This window comes from Centroberyx gerrardi, chromosome 9 (assembly GCF_048128805.1).
Source record: "Centroberyx gerrardi isolate f3 chromosome 9, fCenGer3.hap1.cur.20231027, whole genome shotgun sequence".
Lineage (NCBI taxonomy): Eukaryota > Metazoa > Chordata > Actinopteri > Beryciformes > Berycidae > Centroberyx > Centroberyx gerrardi.
The window spans coordinates 11,089,476-11,116,145 of NC_136005.1; the positions used below are offsets into that span (position 1 = coordinate 11,089,476).

At 41.2% G+C, this 26,670-nt stretch overlaps 1 protein-coding gene across 2 annotated transcripts in view; it reads right to left on the reverse strand.

The window, feature by feature from the left end:
- Window positions 1-26,670, reverse strand: part of ttc39a (tetratricopeptide repeat domain 39A) — a 31,454-nt gene that overhangs the window by 2,508 nt on the left and 2,276 nt on the right. Inside the window, exons 4-19 of one of the 2 annotated variants that reach the window (XM_071921828.2) lie at window positions 26,449-26,502; window positions 15,134-15,238; window positions 8,372-8,503; window positions 7,256-7,299; window positions 6,837-6,904; window positions 6,619-6,683; window positions 6,369-6,468; window positions 5,908-5,973; window positions 5,347-5,455; window positions 5,158-5,225; window positions 5,002-5,061; window positions 3,513-3,674; window positions 2,481-2,572; window positions 1,906-2,026; window positions 1,531-1,642; window positions 647-761 (exon numbers count right to left, since the gene is read on the reverse strand). In XM_071921828.2, coding sequence (XP_071777929.2) covers window positions 647-761; window positions 1,531-1,642; window positions 1,906-2,026; window positions 2,481-2,572; window positions 3,513-3,674; window positions 5,002-5,061; window positions 5,158-5,225; window positions 5,347-5,455; window positions 5,908-5,973; window positions 6,369-6,468; window positions 6,619-6,683; window positions 6,837-6,904; window positions 7,256-7,299; window positions 8,372-8,503; window positions 15,134-15,238; window positions 26,449-26,502 — 1,473 coding nt within the window. Of the gene's footprint in view, window positions 1-646; window positions 762-1,530; window positions 1,643-1,905; window positions 2,027-2,480; window positions 2,573-3,512; window positions 3,675-5,001; window positions 5,062-5,157; window positions 5,226-5,346; window positions 5,456-5,907; window positions 5,974-6,368; window positions 6,469-6,618; window positions 6,684-6,836; window positions 6,905-7,255; window positions 7,300-8,371; window positions 8,504-15,133; window positions 15,239-21,497; window positions 21,758-26,448; window positions 26,503-26,670 lie in introns of those variants that run through there. The other variant, XM_071921829.2, reaches the window with a different exon arrangement.

A 26,670-nucleotide genomic window follows, 5' to 3' on the forward strand; every position in this document is an offset into this window, starting at 1 on the left:
CAGGCTAACTGCTGCTGACACACTGAAAGACATGTGTGCATGTGTGTGTTTTTCTAGGCCTGGTTTATGTATATGCATATGTGTCTGCAAGGGTGGAAGTAACTAATTTACTCACATTACTGAAATTGAGTAGCTTTTTTTGTGTAATTTCAAGTCAGTAATTTTACTTTTACTTAAGTACATTTTTACTGAAGTATTGTACTTAGCTACATTTTACATCACATCCATTACATATACATTTTGTGTCTCTTCATAAGCAACAGAAACTGGACCAACGTAAATTGACAAATTGTAGAGCCATTCATAGTGAACAGTCAGTCAGCAAAGAAGAGAAGAGTAATCTGGATTTATTTTGTTTGTGCACTTTATTGTGTAATTTCCACATTTTCCGTTTAAAAGAATCTAGTTTGAACTCTGTCTTCTCATCCTTTTAGAATTAACAACGTTCTCTTTTCTAAAACATAACTCAGTAACCTTTTAACTCTGAGTACATTTTAAATTAGCTGCTTTTTACGTTTACTTAATAGATTTTTACACTGGTAATTTTACTTTTACTTAAGTAAAATATCAGTAGGACTACTTCAGTAGGACATTCTAGTGTCTAGTACCACTATGTGTCTGTGTGTATTTTTTGACAGTGGCTTACTTGCAGAGGACGAGGGTGAAGTAGTGCTCGGCCTCCTCCTGGTGCCCCAGGTGTTTGAGACACAGGCCCCTCAGCAGACTCACCAGACACTGGTCGTCTATGGAGAACTCAGTCCCTGACAGACACACAACAGGACAGTTAGGACCGCACAAGCCAGTTCATACCGACTACCACACAGGTAACATTGCACAAACATCCTCATTTACAGTTATATCTACAGATAATACCAGTGGCTTGGATGCTCTGACATAGAATCTGATTAAGTCAAACATCAGTATAGCATCACATACAGTATATGTTACGTGGAATCAGCTTTAGTAGATCCACCCTGCTGATCCCATTGGTTGTACAGCCAAACTTTGTTCAAACCCACAGAACTTAATTTTAAATTCTAGTCAAGATCCCAAGGTTTCCAAAGATAACAAATATGTCATACTGAATTACAGGGAAATGTACAAGACATCTAGATTTTCCATTTGATGTAATAGTGCGTCTTGGGTTTGAATATTTGACTCAATATAAGCAGCTATTCATAGTATTCCCATGATGTCACATGCATTTCCTACCAATATGGCACTTTACAATACACACAGCTCATTGGCTGTGTTTGTCATTTGATTACAATCACCTGTTATTTTCCTACCAAGATGTAGTGATGTAACAGAATATTATGAATAGCTTCAATGAAGCATTGGAATGAGCAGATACAGAATATGTATAACATTATCGTACAGAATGGAAAAAAGCAAAACTTTGAAGCTACTTGAGGGGAAATTTAAGGGGAAAATCAGAGTTCAAATGGTTAATGTCAAAATAAAATAGAAGGACAGTTTCAGTCCAAGTGAGTGATCCTCTTGGATCAGATGATAATTGGTTTTGTTTACTTGGGCTGCTGTCGAGTTTAGCCTGTGCCTCATCCAGTGTTTTCAGCATTCCCTCAGTCAGGTCTTTGTGTTTGCCGATGACTGTATAGCCGTTCCAGATGTACATCATCTCCTAGACAACGTGCAAGCATACACACACACACAATAAAGATACAGACACAAATACCACAAGACCAATAATCAGTTAATTTTCACTTAAACAACTGAACCTGAGAAATACTGTACTTTCCCAATGAGAAGCCTCAACTCACATCAAGATACTGACTAACAGGTTTTTCAGAGAAATGACTAACTAATGATTAACCCTAACAGCAGTAACAGAGAAGAGTCCAGTGCCAGTGTAAAAATACAGTCATATGACACGGCAGTACTGACCAGAGGAGGAGCAGGAAGAGCAATGGGGTTTTCTGCTAGGTAGCGACGGGCTTTCCTGATAGCAAACTTCTCTGTTGGCAAAGACTTGCCTGCTATTTTCTGCTTCAGTCCTGGGACCTGCCTGGAATATATATGATGCAATTCATACACATGCATGTTAATAATATGGAGAAAATGTGTGACAAACAGATAGTTTTAGTATCTAAATATCTACCAGAGAGAGAGAGAGAACAAAAAACCCAAAGGTCCAATAAAACTGTGAATTATTAGAGTTGCACTTTGCATTGGTTTGCCATCAATAGATGCAGTTGCAGTGGTTTCTACCCAAAACAAAATGTCATGGTGAGGTATTACAACAGTTACATTCTTGGTACTGTAAATTGTTCCCTCCTGCTAGAATTTACATCTCTCATCTTAGCTCATGCTCCTCACCAATAGCTAGAGTCTCTTCCAGTAATAGTTGGCGGAGATTATGTGGTGTTATATATCACAGCAGCAGTGAATCATCTCTGTTTCACTGTGGTTGCTGTGATTAGTTTCTGTAGTTTCTAAGCTGTTCCATTTTCACTTTGTACCTGAACAGAGTGAGCTCAGTCTCCCCGAACGTTAGGCAGTCATCCTTAGTCAGCATGCTGAGGTAGGCTGCTTTCATATATGCATAGGTAGCCTGAGGGAGGAGGACAAAGCTGTTACTACTGCAATTTCACCTTTTTTTCATATGAGTTCATATGAGGAGAGACAAATCCTACAACTGTGTGGAGTTTAGAGACCCAGAACCAGGGCTGCAGCACTCGAGTACAGTTTCAGTCTTGAGTCTGGTCTCAAAACCTCTTTTTAACGTCTTGTTGCCTCAGTCTTGTGCCTATTTTGACTCAGACTTGTCTTAGTCCCGCCCACTACTGGCTGCTGACTTGTCTTTTCCTACCTATCTAAAAATTGATAATATACTGTAGTTCAGTTTATTTTTTCCACCATCACTACATTTTAAGGGATTTCATCCTGTGTATCGTCACTGTCGGGTGAAAATCTTGTAATTGCAATTTCTGTGATTTTAATGTTAGAATTTCAATTGAATTTTTTCAATCTATGGATTGAGAAAATTCTACAACCCTTGGCTTTAGGAAACCTTTTAAAATCCAATTAGATGAATTCAAAATTGCATGTTCGTCAAGCTAAAAACAAGGTTGTTTTTTTTAGTTCTTGAAAAATGGACATTTTAGAGATATGAGGTTTTCACCCAACAACATATGTATGTTATGCTCCTCAAACTTCTATGCATTGATTAGTCAGTTCATATAGATTGATTGAAGGGTTGAAGGGTATAATACTAGATCTCTGTTTATCCTTAAGAGACTCCTTAATCATTATTTATGCATTTGGAAAGAAATGTACTCGACTAAGATGGTCTTGACTACAGCCCTGCCCGGGACATTCATTACTTAGCCAGGAAACAGATTAAATGTGACTTCATTGTATACATTTATTGTTCTTGTTGTTGTCGTACGTATTCCCTGTACGATTAACACACTGTGCATGATTTAGCAGATCACCGCCTTCCCCTGCCAAGTCTCTGCCACGAGTCACACAGAGTCCCTGAGGCGGCTCACCTTGGACCAGGAGTTCTCCTTGCTGAGCAGGTCAGCGTAGAAGTAGGCCATCTTCCAGTGCCTCTTGTATGTGAAGCACCACATCAGCTCCCAGTAGCACATGTGGTGGAACTGCTTCCACTGCTGCTGGGCCTCACAGCACTCCTCGAAGCGGTTGATAGCCTGGCAGAGACATGGACAGGCGATAGGGATGAGAGTCTCTCCTTAGAACAATTCAATATGAATCTGGAGACGTAGTGAGCCATTTGATATGATACCATGCAATTCCATACGATACAATTGACTTTGATTCAGTGCCATGAAAAGCAATGCAGAGTTTTGTTATGGTGTCTTTATTTGGTTCTGGATTTGTGGAGTAATCATTAGAAACCAGGAAATAGAGCGCACAACTCAAGAAAGCTCACGTCAAAGAATATATCTTTCATATACATATTCTCAAATATGTACTACTATCTAATTTATATGTTTAAATGCATCAGGGGAATTGTTGCCATTATGCACAGTCAAAAAATATATTTCCATCTTATATCTTATAAGAAATGGCCAGGCACTCCAAGTGTACAATATGTTTTCATTTATTCTTAAAACACTGACTAAATGTCTGTTGCTACTGCTGTGTTTTAAGAATAAAATAAATTGGTCTATACACTTGGAGTGCTGGTCATTTCTTTTTAATTTGGTTATCAGAACTACCCAGCAAACTGATTCAATATCATCCAAATAATTTGCACTTTTTACTGAGACACATGATGTCACATTGTTTGATATTTCTTTGGAGCTTGACAAAGATTAATTTAACAACACAGATTCATTTTTCACTGTCATTCAGACATTTTAGGTTCTTTCAGCGATGGGGAAATTTTACCCACTTATAAAAATGTGAAAATCATTCATTCCTCCACAACAACAAAAAAAAACAAAGGACAGGGCTAATTACTCTTTATAATATAAATCATCCAAGTAGCACCACTGTGGAAGTGACAGTGTTTCTGTACATTGAACAGATTGTGAAAGTTTACAATGACTGAATGAAATGCAGTGACACAAACACTTACAGTTTGTGGTTGACATTGCAATGTTTTGTGTGCTGAACAACGTAACCTCAAATGTAGCATTCAGGAAGGAAATGCTGAGAATCACCAAAGTCTACAGACAACTTCAGTCATGGCGTTTGACATAATCTTCAGATTGAATTCTGTCTGAATGCTTGAAAATGTCCAAGAAGCTCTAATAGATAAATCAATAGTCACAATTTTGACTGTCAAATTAGGTTTCCCGGTAAAAGGACAGCAATACGATTTGATCGTTACACCCGTCATAGACACACATGCACACAGGCAAACAGACTGACAGACAGACACACACACACACAAGTGAATACATCAACAAATAAACTTCTAAACGCATGATGTATAAAAAGCAAAAACCTCCCACATGAAGAAAGCGCTGCTGAATTCATTGCTGTGTACGAGAAATGACTGGCACTCACAGCATCCAGGTTGCCTTTGATCTCCTCTATTCGACCAGCGAAGAACAAGAAGATGGATCCCTGGAGGAGAGACGCAACCCACAGTGTGTTTAGAGACACAACACAGCAAATCACATGGTTAACTTTCAGAAGACACTGTGTTTAATGTCGGCAAACCTTAGGATACTTTTTCAGATATGGCTGCAGCAGTTTCTCTGCATCCTCAACGTCCCCCTCTCCAGTTCCTGCATGACAAATACAACAACAAAACTAGCTATGATCTCTCTATATACTGTATATCTGTCTGTTTTTGTTGTTGGTTCCAATTATGTGTGTGTGTGTATGTGTGTGTGTGTTCCTCCTCACCCAGTATGAAGCTCATGAAGGTGTGATAGCAGAGCAGCAGCATGTTACACAAGAAGGACCTGAATGTGTTTTCTGCACAGCCCTCCTGGAGCTGCTGCAGGCCGAACTCCTGCATGTGCGCACACACACACACACACACACACACACACACACACACACACACACACACACACATATACACCCATATATGGACATGTAAAGATCAAGGTTGACTTTTGTCTTCACCATTCTGTTGGTGAAGTGCAGTAAAAACAGGACACACAGATAATACAATAATGCATTAATCTGCACTCACAATTGACAAGTCATCCACATCCTCTACTTATCAGTGCATGTCAAAAGCATCACACACACACACACACACACACACACACACACACACACACACCAGAATTATTACACAGGAAGGACCCATAGCCTCACACAGCACAGAACAATCCATCCCCTGTCAAACATCTCTAACTAGAGCCTCCACACCCGGAGCCATTACACCTCCAGTCCTGCTGTCAGTTCCTCCTTGTGTCAGCCATAACTAGCTCTCACTTGTCAGGAGAAACTCACCTTATTACCAGAGAAGCCGACAAACTCCAGCAGCCTGAGTGTCCGTGTGGGCAACATGGAAATCATCTGCAGGAAGACGAGAAGCAGAGGAGAGAAACAGGAGCTGAATGGCTGGAAGCATTGGGTCCTTTTATGGTTATCATTATAGCATTGATGGTTTCCAAGGGGATAATTAAGCCTATTATCAGGTATATTAGGTTTGGACTACAAGTAAAGTAATGGCTCTCCAGCATAAATAACCAGATTACAAACAGACTTAAATTGTTTTTGCAAATGGTTTTTATGGTTTATTTCAGCCTAATTCAACCTTACTTATCTGACACTAAATTGTCCTGATGTGGTAAACCCCACTCACGCTAAACCATGCAAGCAGGATAATACAAATACTTACAAATTATTTGCAACTATTCTTTGACCCAGGTTTGATTACAGGTTTGATTCTGGTAAGGCCTTCTCCTTACCAGATTGAAGGCTCCCACTCCCAGCTTGACGCCTCCCTCAAAATGGCCGTGGTTGTCGCCGTGAGTGTAGCCGGTGGACTGGAGGACTGTGTGAAGCTCTCTGCGAGGTGTAGGAAAAGGGAACAGATGATGAGAAAAAAAAAACGCAGGGTTCAGCGAGGTAAAGAGGAAGAGAGAGAGCGAGAGAGCGTCAAAGTGAGGGGGGGGGATGGAGGAGGAGAAGAGGATATTTCGGAGTTCAGGTTCTTACTTGTATGTCTGGTAGGAATTCCTCACTTTGATCCCCCCTTTGATGAAACTGATCATGTTTTCATCCTGGAGAGAGAAGACAGAGAGAGTAAAGAGAGTAAAGAAAGAGAGAAAGAAAGAAAGAAAGAAAGAACGAAAGAAAGAAAGAAACAGGTTTAAACAAAACACAAAATGCTAACTGATGGCAGATCTCTGTCAGGCTGTAGGAGTGTTTCAGACCTGAAGGAAGGTGAGCGCTGCCCTCTGCAGGAGACACTCGGCGTAGCAAACTTCAGCATGGAGTTCCTCTGAGGTGAAAAAGATTACATCACAGTTATCTTCAGTCAGACAGTCTGAAAGCACTAGCTCAGCAGAACTCGGGGGCTGCGGCATAACAGCCCCGCACACACACACACACACACACACACACACGCACACACACACAAAAAGCATAGATTCAAACTGCTGGTCATTACTAGTCACGCACGCACACAAGCACGCATACACAAACACACTCAAGTACCCGCACACACACAAAGCACAAGTTGAAACTGCTGCCCATCTGTTAGCATGGTATGCAGTGATTATGAATCATGGTCACACACAGTGGATGGCGTCTGAAATATTCACTCATCCTGCCATCGGACGGCCAAACTGACCTTCAGTGAAGTTTTTGCTGGTGAAGGTGGACTTCTTGCGGTGTCTGGGTGAGAGCACACACAAAATCATCACGTCATCAGTGGCTTTGTTCAATGGAAAATGTTCAGGGTTGTTTTTCAACAGCGTTGCACTGTCTTGTATTTGCTTAGTTATCTTGTTTCTATGCAAATCAGTGGCCCAGCCTCATTCCAGTAAAGGCAGGATGCTGAGTCGCTGCAGGGTGAAGTTACCCCAAGGTGCTGACCGAGGATTTACTTTCCCATCAACAATCATAACCTTGAAATGGAAAACTGCAGCTCTGACTTCAGGTCGGTGTCAGTGCGGCTGGTCTGAATAGCACAAACAGCCAGGAAGAGAGTTACTGTGTGTGTGTGTGTGTGTGTGTGTGGGGGCGTGTGTGTGTGTGTGTGTGTGTGTGTGTGTGCATTGCGGCTGAGTTAATGGAGTCTAATGTTAGTCCGGCAGGAGAGGAGCGGTATACATGACATTTTCACACAGTGGCTCCAGGACAAACTGTGAAATTCCTCTGGCCGATGAGCTGGCATGATCCCAGCATGTTCTCTGCTCTTTGGTATGATGTTACTAATGGGATCCAGAGCTAAACCGATACAGTTTCATTGGCTGTGTGTCTGGTGAGGGGCTAAATGAATAAATCAGTAATACTTATGGTCATCAAACTCATTTTCATCACCATATCAGATAAGGAGAGGATAAAGGAAGCTTTGCTTGCCAAAACGTAACCCCAAAATTCATGAGTCCCCGCCTCATTTTAGGAGCAATACATTGCAGGTGAAAATATGTTGTAGGTGGCAGAACATAACTTTTTTTGTCTATAGCCCACGGTGGCTGGTAAGTCCCAAAATTTCACTTTCAGTATTTTACCAGCTAACTAGATTTTCGATTTGAACCTCCTAGTGTAAACAAACTTTATTTTTTTTGTCTATAGCCCAAAATGGCTGGTAAGTCCCAGAATTTCACTTTTAGTATTTTAACAGCTAACTAGATTTTTGATTTCAAACTCCAAGAGTAAACAAACTTAACAGCCACTGTCAAAATTGACCAGCATCTGGCCGGTCGCTGGTGCAATTTTCCTCCCTGATGTGTGAAAGTCTCACCGCTGGCAGACAGCCTGAGCCTCCTTCATGGTGTTTCCTGCTGCCAGGATGTGTTCCGGGTCAAAGGTCATCATGGCCTGCATCTCGAGGATGGTGGCGTAGGTCAGAGCATGGTACATGCTGTCTTTGGTTCTGCAAACAGACAGCATTCAGTATTTCAGTTGCACTGTCTTTGGCTTTGAAGAAGAAAGAGGAAGTGAGAGATATTAAAAGACCTGCTGACTCGGCGAGATATTGTTCTGTCTCTGGTGTGGTGACAGAAATGACAGAGCAGGGAAAAAAACCTTCATATTATTTCACTTAAGTAAGATTTAATTGAAGGCAGCCCTTTCACAAGTGGACGCTTAGTCAGACAGAACAAATGAGAGAGGACCGACGAGGAGCAGAAGAATACAGCAGCTGTGGCCAGATACTCAACTTCTGCTGACGTGAGGGAGGCGCTGTGATTGGATACTGGGAGGACACACCTCCACACAAAAGAACAGTTAACATCTATTTATAACTGTGGTTGTTGGGACATCACGTCACACCCTGTGACTCAAAAACCCCCCAAAAAGTTGCTCTTACAGGTTCTGAAGTGACGGAGGAGTAAAAGTGTTTTTGTCACGCAGATATTTTACCAATAGATGTACTTGTTGCTCCAGTTGTAAAGTATTATTATTGTTATCAGTGATAAAAAAAAAAAAGTATCACAAAAAAGTATGTCATTGCTGTGCAAAAACGCCTACTGCATTTGTGGTTGATGGTTGACATGGTTTCATTTTGACGAAGCCCATTGTGGGTGAAATGTTGTTGTTGTGTGGTGTATAATTAAAGCATGGGAAATCAATATACTGTGTACAGGCACTTTTTGCCTTTAATAGTGTTTATTTGTATGTTCAGCACCAGTTGTTAAGAAGATATATAGGGATGTGCATACACTCTATTTTTCATTAAAGATTGTTTTTTTTTTGTATTCTGTATTCCCTTCAATTAGTGTCTGGATATCAAGGGACTACAGGTCACCTATACCACACACACACACACACACACACACACACTTGGTAAAGCAGACATACAGGCAGAGGAGTCTACACAGGAATGCCGCAGGTCTGCATTACTGACATTTCACTGCCATTTACCACAGATTGACTCATGTGACTGGCTGCTGTGAAGTCCATCTGAGCTCAAACCATTAGCCTGCTTATTGTTCAGGGCCACATAAGTTAGCACAACCTGATTTTTAAACCATCCAAAAGGGAGTACTACAAAGGCAAGACATACATATATGAATCCTGCTTTTACTTGACTTTCCTATTCTGGGCTATTGTATGAATGTGGAAAAACTTATAGATACAGGTGATTACATCAGTGAGAGAGAGAGAGAGAGAGAGAGAGAGAGAGAGAGAGAGAGAGAGAGAGAGAGAGAGAAAGAAGGTATCACAACCACAGATGCATGTGACAAAATGGATTCTAGCCTGTCGAGGAGGAAAACAGCTTGTGGCCATGAATCAGGGCATTTGTAGACTAACAGACAGATGCCGTTTGCCAAGTTGTGATGAGACTTTAACTCACTTACTCCTTAACTTCACCTAGAGGAATCAATGTTATTAAATCTAATCCAGTGACCAAGAACGACCAAGCGACCAAGAACCGACCCAGAAACAACCAGGAAGCAACAGCAGAGAAAGGGAAAGAGAGGGAGATTTGCCTGTCTTACATTTCCACTGCGTGTCAGGGTTACATAACGAGACAGCCCAAACTCAGATTGAGAAAGCCTTTTAAGACGGAGCTGTGAGGTGAACTGAATTGCTTGTAGGCGTGCTGAAGATGGCTGAGAATCCCAAATATTTGACAGCAGTCGGAGAGTTTTCAGTCAGCTCCTGGCTACAAAGGCCCTCGCCCCTCTGATGGCACTGAAGCCGGGTCTCCTACATATTTTTAGCTTGGTGTTCCGCAACGCCAGGGAGGAGCTGCCTTGTACTCGCTGAAGAAAAGTGTGTGTCTGTGTCTGTGTTTGTGTATGTGTGTGTGTGTTTTTGTGTGTGTGTGTGCCTCGTCTTCGGTTCTGCACGTGTCAGTAGTAATCAGGAAGTGCATCAATGAGAAGAGCAGCGCTGCATGCTGATCATCCTACGTTTTGTCCACATATGCAATTGTTTTCATTGGTTTTGATACTAAGTAGTAACTAATTACATTTACTCACATTACTGTAATTGAGTGTATTTGTACTTTTTTGAGTATTTCTTAAAGTAAGTAATTTTACTTTTACTTAAGTAGGTTTTTACTGAAGTATTGTACTTAGCTACACTTTAAATCACATCCATTAGAGTACACATGTTGTGGCTCTCCATAAGGAACATAAACTGGACTGGAAGCTGGTCGTAAATTGACAAATTGTGGAGCCATTCACAGTGAACGGTCAGTCAGCAAAGAAGAGAAGAGTAATAGGAGCTTTTACTGTCTTTACTTTGTTTGTGCACTTCATTTTGTAATTTCCTGAATTTTCCAATTAAAAGAATCTAATTTGAACTTGGCCCTCTCGTCCTTTGAGAATCGCACGGGAAAGATCAAATCTAACAACGCTCTCTTTTCTAAAAAGTATCTCAGTAACTTTTACTCTGAGCACATTTTAAATTAGCTACTTTTTACTTTTACTTAAGTAGATTTTTACACCAGTAATCATACTTCTACTTAAGTAAAATATCAGCCATGTAACAATACTTCTTCTTGAGTATGACATTCTAGTACTATTTCCTAGTATGGAAATTTAAACTGCAGAAATTAGTAGTTTGGCTCCTAAAAAGAAAAATGAAAAAAAAAGAGACATCTACTCTAAAGCATAAATTGGTTAAACGTTTACTGACCTGATGCTCTATACTTTACAGATATTGAATGATTTGGTATTTTTCTTTCGAAAGGGATACACAGAGTTTTGGGAATACATCTTTTCCTATAACTGCTTACTGTCTAAGCAGAAGAGCAGAAGACGTGGGCACAGCCTGGAGAGGTATGACGTATGTGTATGTGGTGTCAACATGTAGCTAAGCAGCCGATCCCTCAACTATTAGTGCACTGTGTATTGACACCTCCACACCTACAGCGCACCACCTGCACCCACCCGCTGCTACAGCCGGGAGGAATGGGGAGGGACAGCAGGGTGGTAGAGTGAGATCGAACCTTTAAGGCTGCGCTTCAGCCTGCTGGCATGTTTGAACAGAGAGCTGGAGTGTGCAGGCGGACAAATAAAGGCTGGGATTTTGAAGGCTGATCCACTAAAACTCTGAAATAAATTAGATGAGGCTGACTTGTTCCTGTAAACATCTTTGCTGTTTATTGTGTGTGTGTGTGTGTGTGTGTGTGTGCATGTCTCTGTGTGTGTGCACTTGCTTGTGGTTGGAAGTTCATTGGGCCGTTTGTGGAAATGTACATTAACATAATAGAAAATGGATGACTGTGTGCCATTACAATCCCACACTGTTCTGCATAATGCTACAGAGGCTCCTGGACTATGATACCGAGGAGGAGAAACATAAAGCCGTATACTGCATGTCTGAACCCTTTATGAATGACGGGTGAATGAAATGTTCCAAACAATGAAATGTGAACAAAAGTGATTCACAAATGTAAACATACATGGATACATATTCTCAAATATGCACTACTATCTAATTTATGTGAGAATATGTATCCATGTATGTTTACATGGATACATACAGCATTCTCATATACATATTCTCAAATATGTACTACTATCTAATTTATATGTTTAAATGCATCAGGGAAATTGTTGCCATTATGCACAGTCAAAAAATATATTTCCATGTTGTTTTTTTTTGTCAATATACTAATTTCATGTAGGTTTCCTCCCAGATTCCAAAAACATGCAAGTCAGGTGGATTGGAGACTCTAATTTGCCAAAAGGTATGAATGGGAGTGTGAGTGACTGTCTGTCTCTCTATGTTAGCCCTGTAATGGATTGATGACTCTGTCCCAGGATGTTTTCCTGCCTTCCACCCAATGTATGCTGGGAAACACTCCAGCCCCGCATGACCCTGAATAGAGATAAAGCGGTAGAGAAAATGAATGAACGGATGGTTTAAATCATTGACATTTGGATAATTGAAGTCATAGCCCATGTTTTTCATGGAGGAAGGGCAGAATGGGCCACCGTGTGCATGCATGTGTGTGTGTGTGTGTGCATGTTGCAGAGACTGTAGTACACCTAAGTACCAGCTCACTGCGTCAAAACACAGCCAGGTGAGGGGGGAAAGGAGAAATGGATAGAGGGAGGAGAAAGGAGAGAGCTGAAGAGAGAAAGGCAGATGTGAACTGAAGCAGAAGATGGAGACGACACACCGAGTCCAAACAGGAGGAGAAGAGAGCTGCAGCTGCTGCTGCTGCTGCTGCTGCTGCTGCTGCTGCTGTTTCAGGACGTCGGGCCCCTTTTTCTCTATAGATTAGTTCCTCAGTGTTTCTCTCTCGCACCGCAGTATATGTCGTCACACCTTACATAATATCACATATTAGAAGTCCCAGGGCGTTGGCTTTGTCACAGAAGCTTTTTCTGAACAGGAGAATTCAGAGGGGGGCCATGGTTGTTACAGAGTTTTGTATAAACCTGACTTCCTACAAACCCTAAGGCCGGGTCTCAATTCGATCAGAGTGCTGCACCCAGATGTCCAAAAACCCTTTATTTTCACTGTATTCCCTATCCTTATGTGTTCACTGAATCCTCCAGCAAAAAACTATGAGGGAGATGCTAGAGGGAAGGAGATAAGGACTGTTTATTAACTTGTATGGCGTTATTCTGCACTATAACAACTGCTAAATACCTAAATGAGACATTCATGGGTAAAGACTACAGTAATATATATATTCAACTATCCTGGGAGCTTGGTTAGGTCTCCATAGGTCTGATATTCAGGTTATAATACAGCAGACCTGGGTCAAATTGCAGTTGTAAACAATTCTTAGCTCTTGGTTTTAATCTGCTTGGCGTACTAGGTGGGTCGGATTTGCCGCTCCAGGACAAGTAAGTGACAGGAAAATTGTCAATCACAGAAAAGTATACTAGAATTACTTCCACATACAGTATTTTCCTGTGTTTGTCTAAAATGTCTGTCCTACTGTATGTGGCAAAAACCAACCATCTGGGACTTAACGGCTAAAAACAAACAAAGTCTGTTTGGCTGAGTCCTGGTATACAGTGTACCTATACAGTACATTACAAGGTGAGGATTAAGCTGCATTTCAGCCACTGAAAGAGGAAGAGAAAGAACACAAAGGACTGCGGGAAGCATTTGGAGACAGAAATGAGGACACCTGACGGGCTGACAGAATGCCAAGCCTCAGGCGGCAGCAGCTAGAGGTGTTGCCAGGGCAGATTTAGACAGATTTTCCTTGGGGTGGAGGAATACTTCCTTCACTTCACAAATCCTGCTTTAGACACCGAACCATATTATGTTTATGACTCCGGGACATAGTCACTTGTCAACAGACTAATTATGTAACGTCGTATCAATTCCTCATAATATATCAGTATCTGTATCCAAGAAAATCTCCATAATGAATTTATGAATTAAGAAATCAAACAAATTGCCTCACTCAGAGCATTTTGAACACTCGGAGCACTGCGAACACATTACCGATATGACAGTCTGTCAATCTAGCCTGAGTACAAAACCACAGGCAGGATGTAAGGCCTTAAGGGAACCCTATCCTCTGTCTTTTTGCATGCCAGCGTCACAGAGAAGAGCTTGGATGAGAAACTGGGGCTAAGGAGTGGCTAGCAACCCCAGAGAAAAGACACACACAGAGCAGAGGATAATAGCAATGGAACGATAAAGGTCCTGATAATGGAGGAGAGAATGAACGGCGAACAATGAGGTAACCTGATGACAGTGTTGGAGTACAATACTAGGAGCAGGGTGTGAGTTTGTGTTTGTGGATATAACTCTAATGCCAGTCAAGTAAAAGCTACAGCTACAAAATCGTCCAACCAGCATCAGCAGTGTGTACATTTGTCTACACCACCATTCATCCCTTGGCCTTCCCTACAGCAGCCACCTGTAGCTCTGTGTATAACAGCCTCTACACTAGTGTTGTGTTGTGCCTAGGGCTGGGCATTGAAAATGAAACCTATTGGTATTGATTTTGGCACTGGGGCATCCAAATGTATTAAAAAGGTATTGTAATGCTCAAAATGTTGGGATTCTTGCAATGAGAACCCAGGCTTTCCTCTTGTTTTGACATTTTTATTGAGGAGATCAACTCAGCTCAGGTTGTAATTCTATTTAGAAAATCAGATGGCCATGTGCAAGAGTTAAACAGAAAATAATTTGATGTATTTATATAATGAAATGTGTATTAAATCAACAAAGAAATGTACTGAAAAAGGTTTTGCCGTTATTGAACCAGTATCAAACCGGAGCTGGTGTCGAAACTCAAGTATCAGAATCAGTATTGATATTAAAACATTTCTTATGATACACAGCTACAGACTTCTTCTTCTATATATTCTATTTCTATATTTCTATAAATAGAAAATACCACATCCCTCTATTGTGCATGTTACTGTTAAACAATTCAACAATTTCCCGTTAAATATTTTGACTTTCTGAACCTGGAGTATCCATAAATGCTTAGAAAATACAATTTGCTTGAATGCGGAAAGGCAGCTATTGATTCTGATTCATCAGGTTTGCCCATGATAGCTAAGCCAAACAGGCCAGAGCTGAGGATGGGAGCTGTGTTCGGCTCTGGTCCAGGCTGCGCTCCTACCTGGATCTAAGCCGGACCTGCGCCTCCTCAAAGTCGTTTCTGAGGAACAGATCGAGGGCAGCCATGCAGTCCTCCAGAGCCATAGACAGGTCCGACCGCGGGCACCTGGAAAACCAAGACAGGCACACAGTGTGGATGAGACTGGGAAATTAGCTGAACATATTGTTGATTAAAGAGACAAAGTTGGGGGTTGAGATATAGATGAAGTCCTGGTTAATTGAACAGTTTTCTACCCTTAAAAAAAACATTGAACAAAAAGCAATTCGTACAATCTTTTACACTTGACACATCAGTCTTACTAAAGCACTAAACCGTTTTTAAACTTGTTGCATACTTGACTACTCAACTACTCAAAAAAGTCAATCCTAGAAGTCAATTAGATTTTCACAAGTTGTAAATTAAAAAATCTACTTTAACTGGACAAATTCCATTCGTTCATGTGAAAAGACTAGGTTTCTCACATCAAGAACAAGATAAACTGTGTCTGAGTTTTACACTTTAATGACATGTTCAGTTTTCAAAAGACCACTTGACCATTTGCAGTCTCAACAGTAGATTCAGTTATGAGAATCTAAGGAAGAGCCACGTCACCTCCCTCCATCCTGCTACCCCCCACCCTTCATTTTCTCTCTTTCTCTCCCTCTCTCCCCCTCCCTCCAGCTCTGCTGCAGTGGCCCTGTTCTCATTTAGACGGAGGGCAGTCTCAAAGACAACCTCCAAACACTGAAAGGACAGGTAGTGGGATTGTGATATTGTCCCAGTTTACTTTCAACATTCTTATTCTATAGTCAATCCCTTTTACTCCTCCAATACTTCACAAGAGCTACGGAAACACAGGCAGAAAATCACAACGCTGCCGGCTACTGGGACAAGCAAAACTCTCTAAAAACGGGCTTCACTTTAGCGCTTTGCTGTTCCTGTTGTTGTTACTTGTAATAGACAACTGCACATTATAGAAGGCATCACCATAAAGTCACGACCATCCACTGTTCTGACTATGAAAGCTAGCTCTAGATAGGACACAGTCAGGATGCGTCCTGCTTTCATGAAAGTGAAGGACAATTTCTTATGCCTTGAATGATATAGTGTACATTACTGTGACTGTTTAAAAAAAAAAACCTTATCTTTGTGGAAGCGAAAAATTACAATAATGTTGCTGCGTATTTCAGAGTTCAGTTTGTCACATGATGCACGTGATGCTCACGTGATGACTCTTGAATGTATGGCGTCGGCAAGCTGTTTTTGGTAAGGTGAAAGCACAAGACTCATAAAACCTCTAACAATGCTATATGCACTTCACCTCATGTGAGGTTATCAATCTTTTTGCTTTCAGTCACTGTATTGATAATGGATCAACAGATGCAAATGTGGTTTATTTCTCTACTCCACTGCAAGAATAAAAACCACTGTAAACTAACTGATCAACAGTAGCCTGGAAGTGCAAAACACAACTGCCTTTCACAAATTAATTTATAAATCAGAAAACAGATTAACATTTAACTAAACAATTGAACAAATGAATTAGTTTAATGCTAATATTAGCATGCTAATTATAAAACTCTACTAGCTAACACACTAATGCTTATTTTGTCAGACTTAGATGACACTAACTTTGCTAAATTAATGCTAATGCTAAAACATGAATGCTAATGCTAACATGTTAAAGCTAACAATAATACTATAATGCTAATGCTAATACGCTACTGTGGTGATGCTAATGCTAGGGTCCTTTCACATGTAGCATTAGCATGTTAGCATTAAGATGATTCATTTGTTTAATTTGTATTGTGATTTGTTAGTTTTCTATTATGCATAATTTGTTTTGTGAAATGCCATTGTGTTTTCACTTCCAGGCCACCATACAGATCACATAAGCATGGCGATTAAATGCCAGGTACATGCATTCCTAAATAGCTGGAACCCGGTCGAGCACAAGAAACACTAAAACATGTTTTTTGAGATGTTAACTGATATCTAGGTGTTGTTTGAGATAGAAGACAATAATACTAGGCGTTATCTCCAAATATAAGCGTATGTTGAATTGCGTGTATGTTCTAGGCGCCTGATCGACAACTCTCTTTTTTCTGAGGTTAAAAAACCAAAGTGGGTGAACGTCACTGGATGTTTAGTAGTACCTTACTTTAGTTTGACTCTACGTAATCAGATTGATTTGATAGCCGGTTCCGCCGCCCCCCTCCCTCTCCACCATTTCATTGAATTTTTCAAAGTAGTGGGGTCGTTGATGAAGAGTAGAGAGCAGAGCAGAGACCCTGCAAACACAACTAAGACTAATCTGTTTAACAGGGGTGACTAACAGATAGCGTTCACGTTACATTCCTGCCCATCAGAAACACAGAGGAACTCTTTATACTGCACTTTGCTTCTGAACTCATCACTCACACACACACACACACACACACACACACACACACACAAAATATAGATGCACAGACATGCTCACCCATACAGGGACAAACACATTTAAATCTACGCACGCAACCACAGAGACACATGCGCATACGCCAGGGAACAAACACTGGGTAATGACATGCGGATGACCATCAGATCCACCCTATGACCAGCAGCAGGCTGCACTGCCTAGAAACTCAGCACAGAAACTCACACTGAAAACTACTGTCAGAGCAAGTCTTTGGGTGGGCACACACTTCAAGATTTCCTAAACTAATTAGGCTCCAAAGTTGAGCCAGCCCAAAAAAAACCCCAACAAATTATGATGTGGATTCTCAAGTTATGTGGGACAACCTGCTGGTCAAAACCTTGTGCTGTGCATCTACCCTTCCTGAGTTTGTACATATTTTCATGTCTGAAGCCCATTTTATAGCATTAATAATGATAAAATGCTACTAATATTAACAGTAGGCTACTACTATTACTAACAATAATGAACTTCATTTAAATAGCATTTTTCATAGCCCAGTGCCTACAAACAATGAATGAAGAAGACATGGTGGGGTCAATAATGCAAACATTGAAAATGCCAGAAAGGAATTAAAACTAGGCTACATGTGTGTGGTCACATAGTCATGATTACAAGGTTATAGTCACATGTCTTCCCCCACTGACCAAGGATCCAATCCTTTCTCTCGTGTGTCCTGTTAATTACCGTGTTTCCCTCTCAGCTTTCCCACTGTGCAGGTGGACTCCCTATTGCCCTTTTTTTATTAAAGACAACAAGGTTACATGAGAATAAAAATAGTCATATAAAAGCCTGTCTGTTAAAAATGTGCTATGAAAAGTGAGTTAAAAGATGTGACTGAGGGACGGTGTGTTCCAAAGTGCAGCCAGAAACATCAATTTTGTCCTTAAACTAAACTATTACTAAACTACTACATCAACGGCGTGGAGATTGTGTAATGCCATCTGGACCTCTTCCATAGATGAATATACACACACTGGTCAAGTACATTTTTGCACACACACACTTATTATCCATCATTCAGTCCAGCTGAAGGGATGAATATGTAACCCTGCCAGAGTCTAATCTGTTACATTCAGTGTACAAGCATAAGCTAATTGAGTAAAGAGATCCAGATGACCCAGATTAAAACTGTCAAGTGACTGCGGTATGTTGGAGAGTTGGTTTGCTTATCTGACAAAAACATCATTCTGTAACCAACGGGTACATATTGTGAAGTGTCACGTAAGGGCTCTGATAGAAATCAAACACACTTCCTCAATATTTCTCTATATGTTTCTGACTGAGCCTCCTGAGGCCCGTATCACGAAGCGAGATTAGTGGGTTATCGAGCTAACTGGGTTTAACTCTGGCTTTTCGGTCTCACGAAGGTGGTTCACGTTTATCCGGGGTAGATCACCATGGTAACCTATGCTGCACTTCAGGGTATCGGATCAAAACATATGAAGGGCCCGCCTTCTGACCAATCAGATTTCCGGAAACAGGGAGTCACCATTCCTACAGGATCCCGATATGGACAAATATACAAATGAAAATCACAATAAAAAACTGAAAACTGTTAGGGTATTTTTGAATGAACAGACAGTAAGAAGTGCTGTTCGCAGGGTGACGTGTTTACAGACCAGTAGAATCACGTTGTTTTCCATGATAACTTATTATATCGGAGATATAGCAGGTAGGCTACTTAATTGACCATATTATTAATGGATTAAAGTTACTGTTGCATATATTAATTGCACTGACTTTATTTAATTGGATTCCCGACAGTGTTTGGTTCAATGTCGGCTATTTCATATTCTATTACCGCAGCCCGAAGAACATGAGGCCGAGTTTATGAATAGACAATGTTTTTACAGCCTCAATGTGTCCACAAACTATTTTATCAATGAAAAATATGCCCACTGTGTCCTAATGACGGGGCAGTAATCCTCTCTAGCCTTGGAAGCAGAAACAACTTTTACTTTTCGCGGTTATGTTTTGTAATGCTGACAGTTATTCATTATAAGAATTTGTTCTTCTTGAGAGAAGAACCCAATGTTAGTAGCTATCCATTTCTTTCCGATACCCATGTTGAAAATGTCAGCAGGAAATATTAGGGCTTATGTCATCCTATAATTAGGTCTATTGTCTATGGCTTTTATTGTTTGATTAGCCTATTTTATAATTTTCGCCTATTTCATCTTATCTTATCCGAATTGTCTGATCTGGATCTGTCCATGTTGCATGTGATTGGCTATTTGTTACAAACCCCGCCTCTTTCATGTGAACGCGCTCAGCTGGATAGGTAAATCCTGGGTTGACAGAGCCAGTTGATAACCAGCTACATGAGGCCGGTTATCCAGGACCGCCAATGTTAGGTTTAGTGAAGCCGGTTAACTCAAAGATACCCTGACTTTGTTGAACTTGCTTCGTGAGACAGGCCTCAGCTCTTTAAATAGTTTGGATTAGACCATATTGAAGATCAATATATCAATAAACTAATAGGCTAGCTATAACTACACAGTATGCTGACAGGCAATGATTATTTAAAGATGGCACACAGCCAGAGGCTTTACCATCTAAAAGTAGCTTGTAAGGTAACATAAACAACAAAATCATTTGTCTATCTTTGTCTCTGGTTTAGTTATGTTATATCCGGAAATATAGAAGGGAGGGAGCAAGAATGCAGCATTGGAGGAAGTGTTAGGGTTCATATTAAATGGCACAAGTGCAGAGGATGGAGACAACCATTTGTAAATCTGATGGGTCAATCTGAAGGCGTGTTCAACTGATTTACCCAAGAGACTGTTATTAACATAAATGTTATACATCATAAATATTTTATGACTTTGCTGTTAACCCTTCTTGAGATATGCTGCCTTCTTTTCTCACTCCACACTCAACTGACATTCATGCCATTGGTCTGAATTGATTGGAAACTAAGATTTTGGCAGGATTACTCTTTACTATACCTTTAAAGACAAGGGCCTTAGGCCTTAGGATTGGATACACACTGAAAAGAAAAGAAACTATTCTATTAATGCCTTTCTGTTGAGATCCAGCTCTCAGTCTGTGAACAAAATGCAGTCACATAACAACACAATGCAATCAGATACATGAGGAGCAGCATGATCATCGCACAGTACAGGACACTGTCCTTTAACTCGAGAGATAATTGACATTTGAGTGAATGAAAGAAAAGGCATGACAACCAGCACAATGAGGCGAGTCTGTTAGGTTCAGGATGTGCATACCACACATTGTCCCAATAATTAATTTAATTTCAAGTCAGCAAGTCTGAAATTCTGGGTTGATTTCTCTAGAGGGCAACTTGAACAATGGCGATCATTACCACTGAAGCAAACACACAAACACACACACACACACGCACACACACACACACACACACACACACACACACACACACACACACACACACACCCCCACAAACAAACATGCATAAAACCACTGAGCACACAACCGCTATTCATAAACGCACACATAGACACACATGCACACCTTTCCCAGAGTGACAAAGCATTAAGTTTATCTACTTTCGTTCTCATAGCTTTCACCACACTGGTTTCTGCTGGTATCGGATGCTAAGAGGCCTCGCTGCATCTAAACACACCGCCTCCGACTGACGCAAAAGAGCTGAGCTGTTCCTGTATGAAGCGATCCAGTTTGTCCACATGCCTCAGTCTCACAGCTACAACACATCCAGTTCCCTTTACAGTGCGAAGATAACGCGTACACACACCGTACTGGAGGGCGAGCACAGACACTGGCCTGCCGGACGCACACAAACACACACACACGCAGGATACTTTGCTTTTACTGCACACACACTGAGAATCATAAAACGACAGACTGATAAACGGACACACTCATGCACGCACACACACACTCCATCTACTCTGACACGCATGCGGTACTGAAGTATCTTACCCGTTTGATAGAGTCTCTTCCTCTGCTGACATTTTCATCTGGCTAAGAGTGTGTGTGAAAGAGAGAGGAGAGAGAGAGAGGGAGGGAGGGAGAAAGAGAGAGAGAGAGAGAGAGAGAGATATAAAGAGAGTTGCAGAAGTAAATGTGTGCCTAGGGCCTTTCCAGCAGCGCAGTCTAATGCACTGTAGCTCTCTCTTTCTCTAGCAGCAGCAGCAGCAACAGCAGCAGCAGCAGCAGAGAAGGGCAGGCGGGCGAAAAAGAGAGAGAGAGAGAGAGAGAGAGAGAGAGAGAGAGCAAGAGAATGAGGGAGAGAGAGAGAGAGAGAGAAAGGGAGAGGAGGAGGAAGAACGAATGCAGCAGCCCTTAATAAGATTGGGATGACTATCACACATGGGGAGAGAAAACACAATCTATCTGCGCTGGAAACCATCCGCCCCTTACACACACACACACACACACACGAACACACACACGCACATGGACAGTCCCTTAACCCCCCCCACCCCCACCCCACCCCCTTCTCCCCGTCCCACCTCTTCCCATCATCACCCTCACGCTACACACTGCAGTCTCTTCTCTGATTGGTTAATGCAAAATCAGAGGTGTGGCTGAATGCCCAAGACTGATGGCTCTAGGCTTTTTATATAAGATGCAAAAACAACCCAAAAAACAACCGGGGGGAGAAAGAGAGAAAGACAGAGAGAGAAAGACAGAGAGAGAAAGACAGAGAGAGAGAGAGAGAGAGAAGTCACTTGTATGTTTTGCCCTCCATGCATCCATACAGGAAACAGTGACGTCATCAAAACTTTACAGTAACAAGTTACAAGTCTCTCATTTCCTGACGTACAGAAGCAGTGATGGTGGTTTCTGCTTTATGTACAGCAGCTAGGTGAGAGAGACATGGGGGGAGGGTTTAAAAGAGTGTCGGCGTATTGAGTGTCTCGGCCGGTCCAGTGTACTGCAGTGGTGGAGACTAAACACTGCAGCGACCAGACAGTCCAGAAATAGAAGACATAGATCCAGCAGGCGGCTACACAGGTGCGCAGGACGAAATGTGAATTCACAAGTGAAATATACAGGAGACGCAGTGCGAGAAGAGGGTCGACGAAGTACTATTCACCTGCAGGAGCTATATAATGCAGCCAGGGAATGTGTGTGTGTGTGTGTGTGTTTGTAATCTAGGTACACATGAATGAGGACCGACTGACCCACATCTCACATCAGAAGTCAAGCTCTCAATCATAACGATGCATTCAGATCTGGGCAGAAACAGTAACTGCAAACAAGTACTAAACGTCTCGTCCCACGCAAATGATGCAGGCGCCCCTTGAGCCAATCAGTAACAAGATGCATCCTGCCTCCCACGTTCACCCAAGTCGGACCAGCGATGTCTCAGATATCACATTTGAGTTAAAACTTTTTGGACGTTTAACAATAGCGCCTCCATCAGGCCAATCAGTGTCATTTTTCAAACGCTGGAACGCAGTGCGAAGATGCAAGTTTCGCCCAAACCAGGGTGAGAAATCCCTGAACCCTCCTCCCTCCCCTCCCTGATTTCATCATGAGGAAATACTTCTCTGCATTTGAACAGAAAACTGCAGGGAGCGGTTCAGGTATTCCATCACGTCCTCTTGGAAGGGAATTACGATAAGGAAAAAGGAAGGGAAACACTTTATTTGGATAGTCCCACGTTAATTCCCATCTAACTATCAGGTGACAAAAAGTGGATGCTCAACAAAGTGTTACTTGCCTGTTTGGTGTATCTCCACAGACTATGTAACCCTAATCCCGAATTTAGCCTAACCCTAAACTCTGTGGACTTTTTAGTGACATTATAGTCACTTGATAGTAAGTTGAGTATCAACATTGGACTATCCAAATAAAGTGTGACCAAAGGAAGAATTATGACCACCAGTGGTATATGTGGCACGGAAAATCAAATTAATGTGGTTTTGAGTGGTTTTTAATAATAAACAGCCTTTATTAGTTGGACTGGAGCATTAAAAACAGCAGCTACATGTATCGGTGCTTCATCAGAGCGCTCTGATGACTTTTCACGCCAGATACACTGTTGCTGGTCATAATTCTTCCTTTTTTTTCCTATCGTAATTCTCTGTATTTGTTGTAACCTGCTTGGAGCACTGGGCGGGCGGTGGAAAAGGTTTTAACACATCAAGACAATTCAGATACTATCAAGTCAATGGTCAATCAGAGAAATGTGATTTTAATAAAGATTCAAATACTTCTGTCATTGTCTAAACTTTATTGAATTGTCCCAGATGTGAACAAAGCACGTGTCAAAACCGAGTTTCAATCTAATAAGTCCAATCAACCAGGTTTTAGTCTTGTTTTTCAGTAAAGCTAGTAAACAACTTGTGTCTTAAAACCCCACTCTATCTAGGGTTTTTCCTATTCCACAGTAATAAAATCGCTTATACTGTTTTCATAACAATGTTAGATTATTCACCACAGTCTGATTATTGCGCAACCAGACCTGAGCGAAAATATGTTTGAACATGGTTTTGAACATTTACCCCCCTTGAGGTGTGTTTGATTTATCTTGGCAGACACTTACAACATACTCAAAAGTAAACAAATCATTTTCAAGACAATATAAATCTAGCTCTCTCTCTGGTTTTTCTCCCCAGGAATTAAAAATGTATTCATCTGCCATTTTGCAAAAGTCTATAGATAACTCTGCATCTCCTGTCCTCCGTACCTGAGGGGTAAAGAGACAGGTAAAAGGGAAAATGTCCTTGTGTTTAATTCATGGAGTTCGGCTGGATCTCTGAGTGGGTGGATATTCCTTCTTGTCTTTAAACACTCATGTTACACAACAACTATTTCTCTCTGCCGAGCCTGAGTAAAACTTACCCTAAATATAGCCTGGCTCTGCAGTATCAACAACACACCACACACACTGTATTAGCAACTGTGCTAACAAAGAAATCATAATGATAACACTCATGTGACCCTTTTCATGCGCTCATCACACTTGACACATTTTACTCCAATAAAAGCATAACCACAAGAGAGCAAACAACCTTCAGCCCCAGGGCAGAAACATGAGGGGAAATCCATCTAGCATGTGATTGTAGTAAAAAAAAGTAACGCTTATTGGTTTCCTCCGCCTCCCTGTCTCTGATTTGTGTGTTCAGAAGACCATGGAGGACGATCATGCGTTAGGCGGACAGAATTAGATCTTATATGCTGGCCTGTTCAGTTGTGTGTATTTGGATTTGGCAACTGACAACATGGATTCCATACACTTTGTCATTTTAAACAACATTTTAGGCATTTAGCTTAATCTAATAATCCACAACTGTATTGCCAATTGATACAGAGATTCAATTTAAACCCAGTTCATGAAAGCTTTTACATTTGGTGTTCTAAACACCCGGTGTCAGGTGGGGGTTTCCTGGGGAAAATCCTCTGGCACACAGGAAGTGATGTGTTTTACGTTTCCAGCAGCAGCAACATCGGTTTGTTTGGAATAAACAGAAGAAGAACTGGGTGGTTAGCATGAGCAGCGATAGCCACCAAGGCTGAAAAGACAAAGAAGAGAGCGGCACCTACAGAAACTCAAACTTCAACAGAAAGTCCCAGGAAAAAGACACACTGTTTGATTGACAGGTGATCTATGGGAAGTGCAGTGCAGAAACACCACAGCAATTAAGCAAAGATGTCACCAAAATCAAAACAAGAAACTTGCAGATTACAACACTGTAAAGGTGCTACATGTTGCATTTTGTGTTTCTCAAAATTAAGACACATCTCTACATCTGTCACAAAGAGGATGTTACTACTTGTTCCCCCTCTGCCTGACTGGTGCTGCTCCACGTGTTTTGTTTTGAAGAGCGTGAAGAAGTATAAGAGCTGATAACAGCCCTTAATAACAGTGAATATGCATTTCAGCAAGATAAACTAATATGAAGTTGAAACTATGCAGTTAGAATAGTGGAACTGTAATAAATGTGTTTATTACTTATAAAGTAAAAGTGAATGCCAAGTGACATTAGAGGCGCCCCAACACTTAGTAGACTGAAAACATTTCTTTTTACTGCTGCTTTTAATTATTTCTTTTGACTTAATACACTAATGTTGGGTTTTTAGAGTAAACATCTGCTGCTGTTTTACTTGAATATACTGTATATGCACTTTAAATTGTCTATATCCTCTGCATGTGTGCATGTATGTTTACATGTTTTTATGCATGATGACGTGTATGTTCTTATCTTATTTTATTATGCTTTGTGAAGCACATTGTGTTGTTTCTTGTATGAAATTAAATTTGACTTGACTTCACTAAAAAGGTTCCTGTTTTGTGCCATAAAGCAATCCAGCAGATATTGATGTCAAAATGCTACACGCAGCACCTTTAACCTTTATTTATCCAGGGAAGCTTGCTGATCACTCATGCTCTTTAATGCCCTGTTTCCCATCCATACGGTCACATACATTCTCTACCCTTTAGGCTGCCACTTACCCCTTAAATACCTTATAGACTATGCTTTAGACACCATCAAGTGGATTGGACTTTTGCATAAGCAACTGGTTTGCGTTCAAACTCATCTGGTCATAACTTGACTAAGAGGAATGATGTTATTCTCAGCTCCTCTCAGTCTGAATTATTGATATGGCAAACAGCAGGGAGAAGCTGCGCTGATGCCATTGCCCTTCCGATGGCCTTTACCTCAACATTTCATAATACACCAGGCACACCTTCACCTGAGCTGTAACTTTCTATTTGGTTCACAGCAACTTAAAGCCATGCAGAATTTCACAATAGTCAAAAACAAAAGTGCAAGAAGAACTTTCCACCAACTCTCCATATCAGCCACAGAGGCAAGGCGGCATTTTCTTTCTTCCTTTTGGGTTAATTTATGACAAGACACTGATGGGTTTTTCAGAGTGTTTCTGTTAGCGATTCAAGTTCAGTGCGCAGTCTTACCCATTAGACGGTTTTGTTGATTCCAGAGCATCTTTGTTGTCTGGTAACTGTAACCTGAAACATAGGAACAAAATAGAGGCTGTTTAGAGAAAGAGGGTGATCTCAAGGGATGGAAACCGGCTGAAAAGAGGGCTATTGTCTGAGGAACATGATCGTGAGAGCCGCAGAAACACGGACACAGATATGTGCAGTGACCCTCCCAGGCTACTTAGTTGTTTTTAA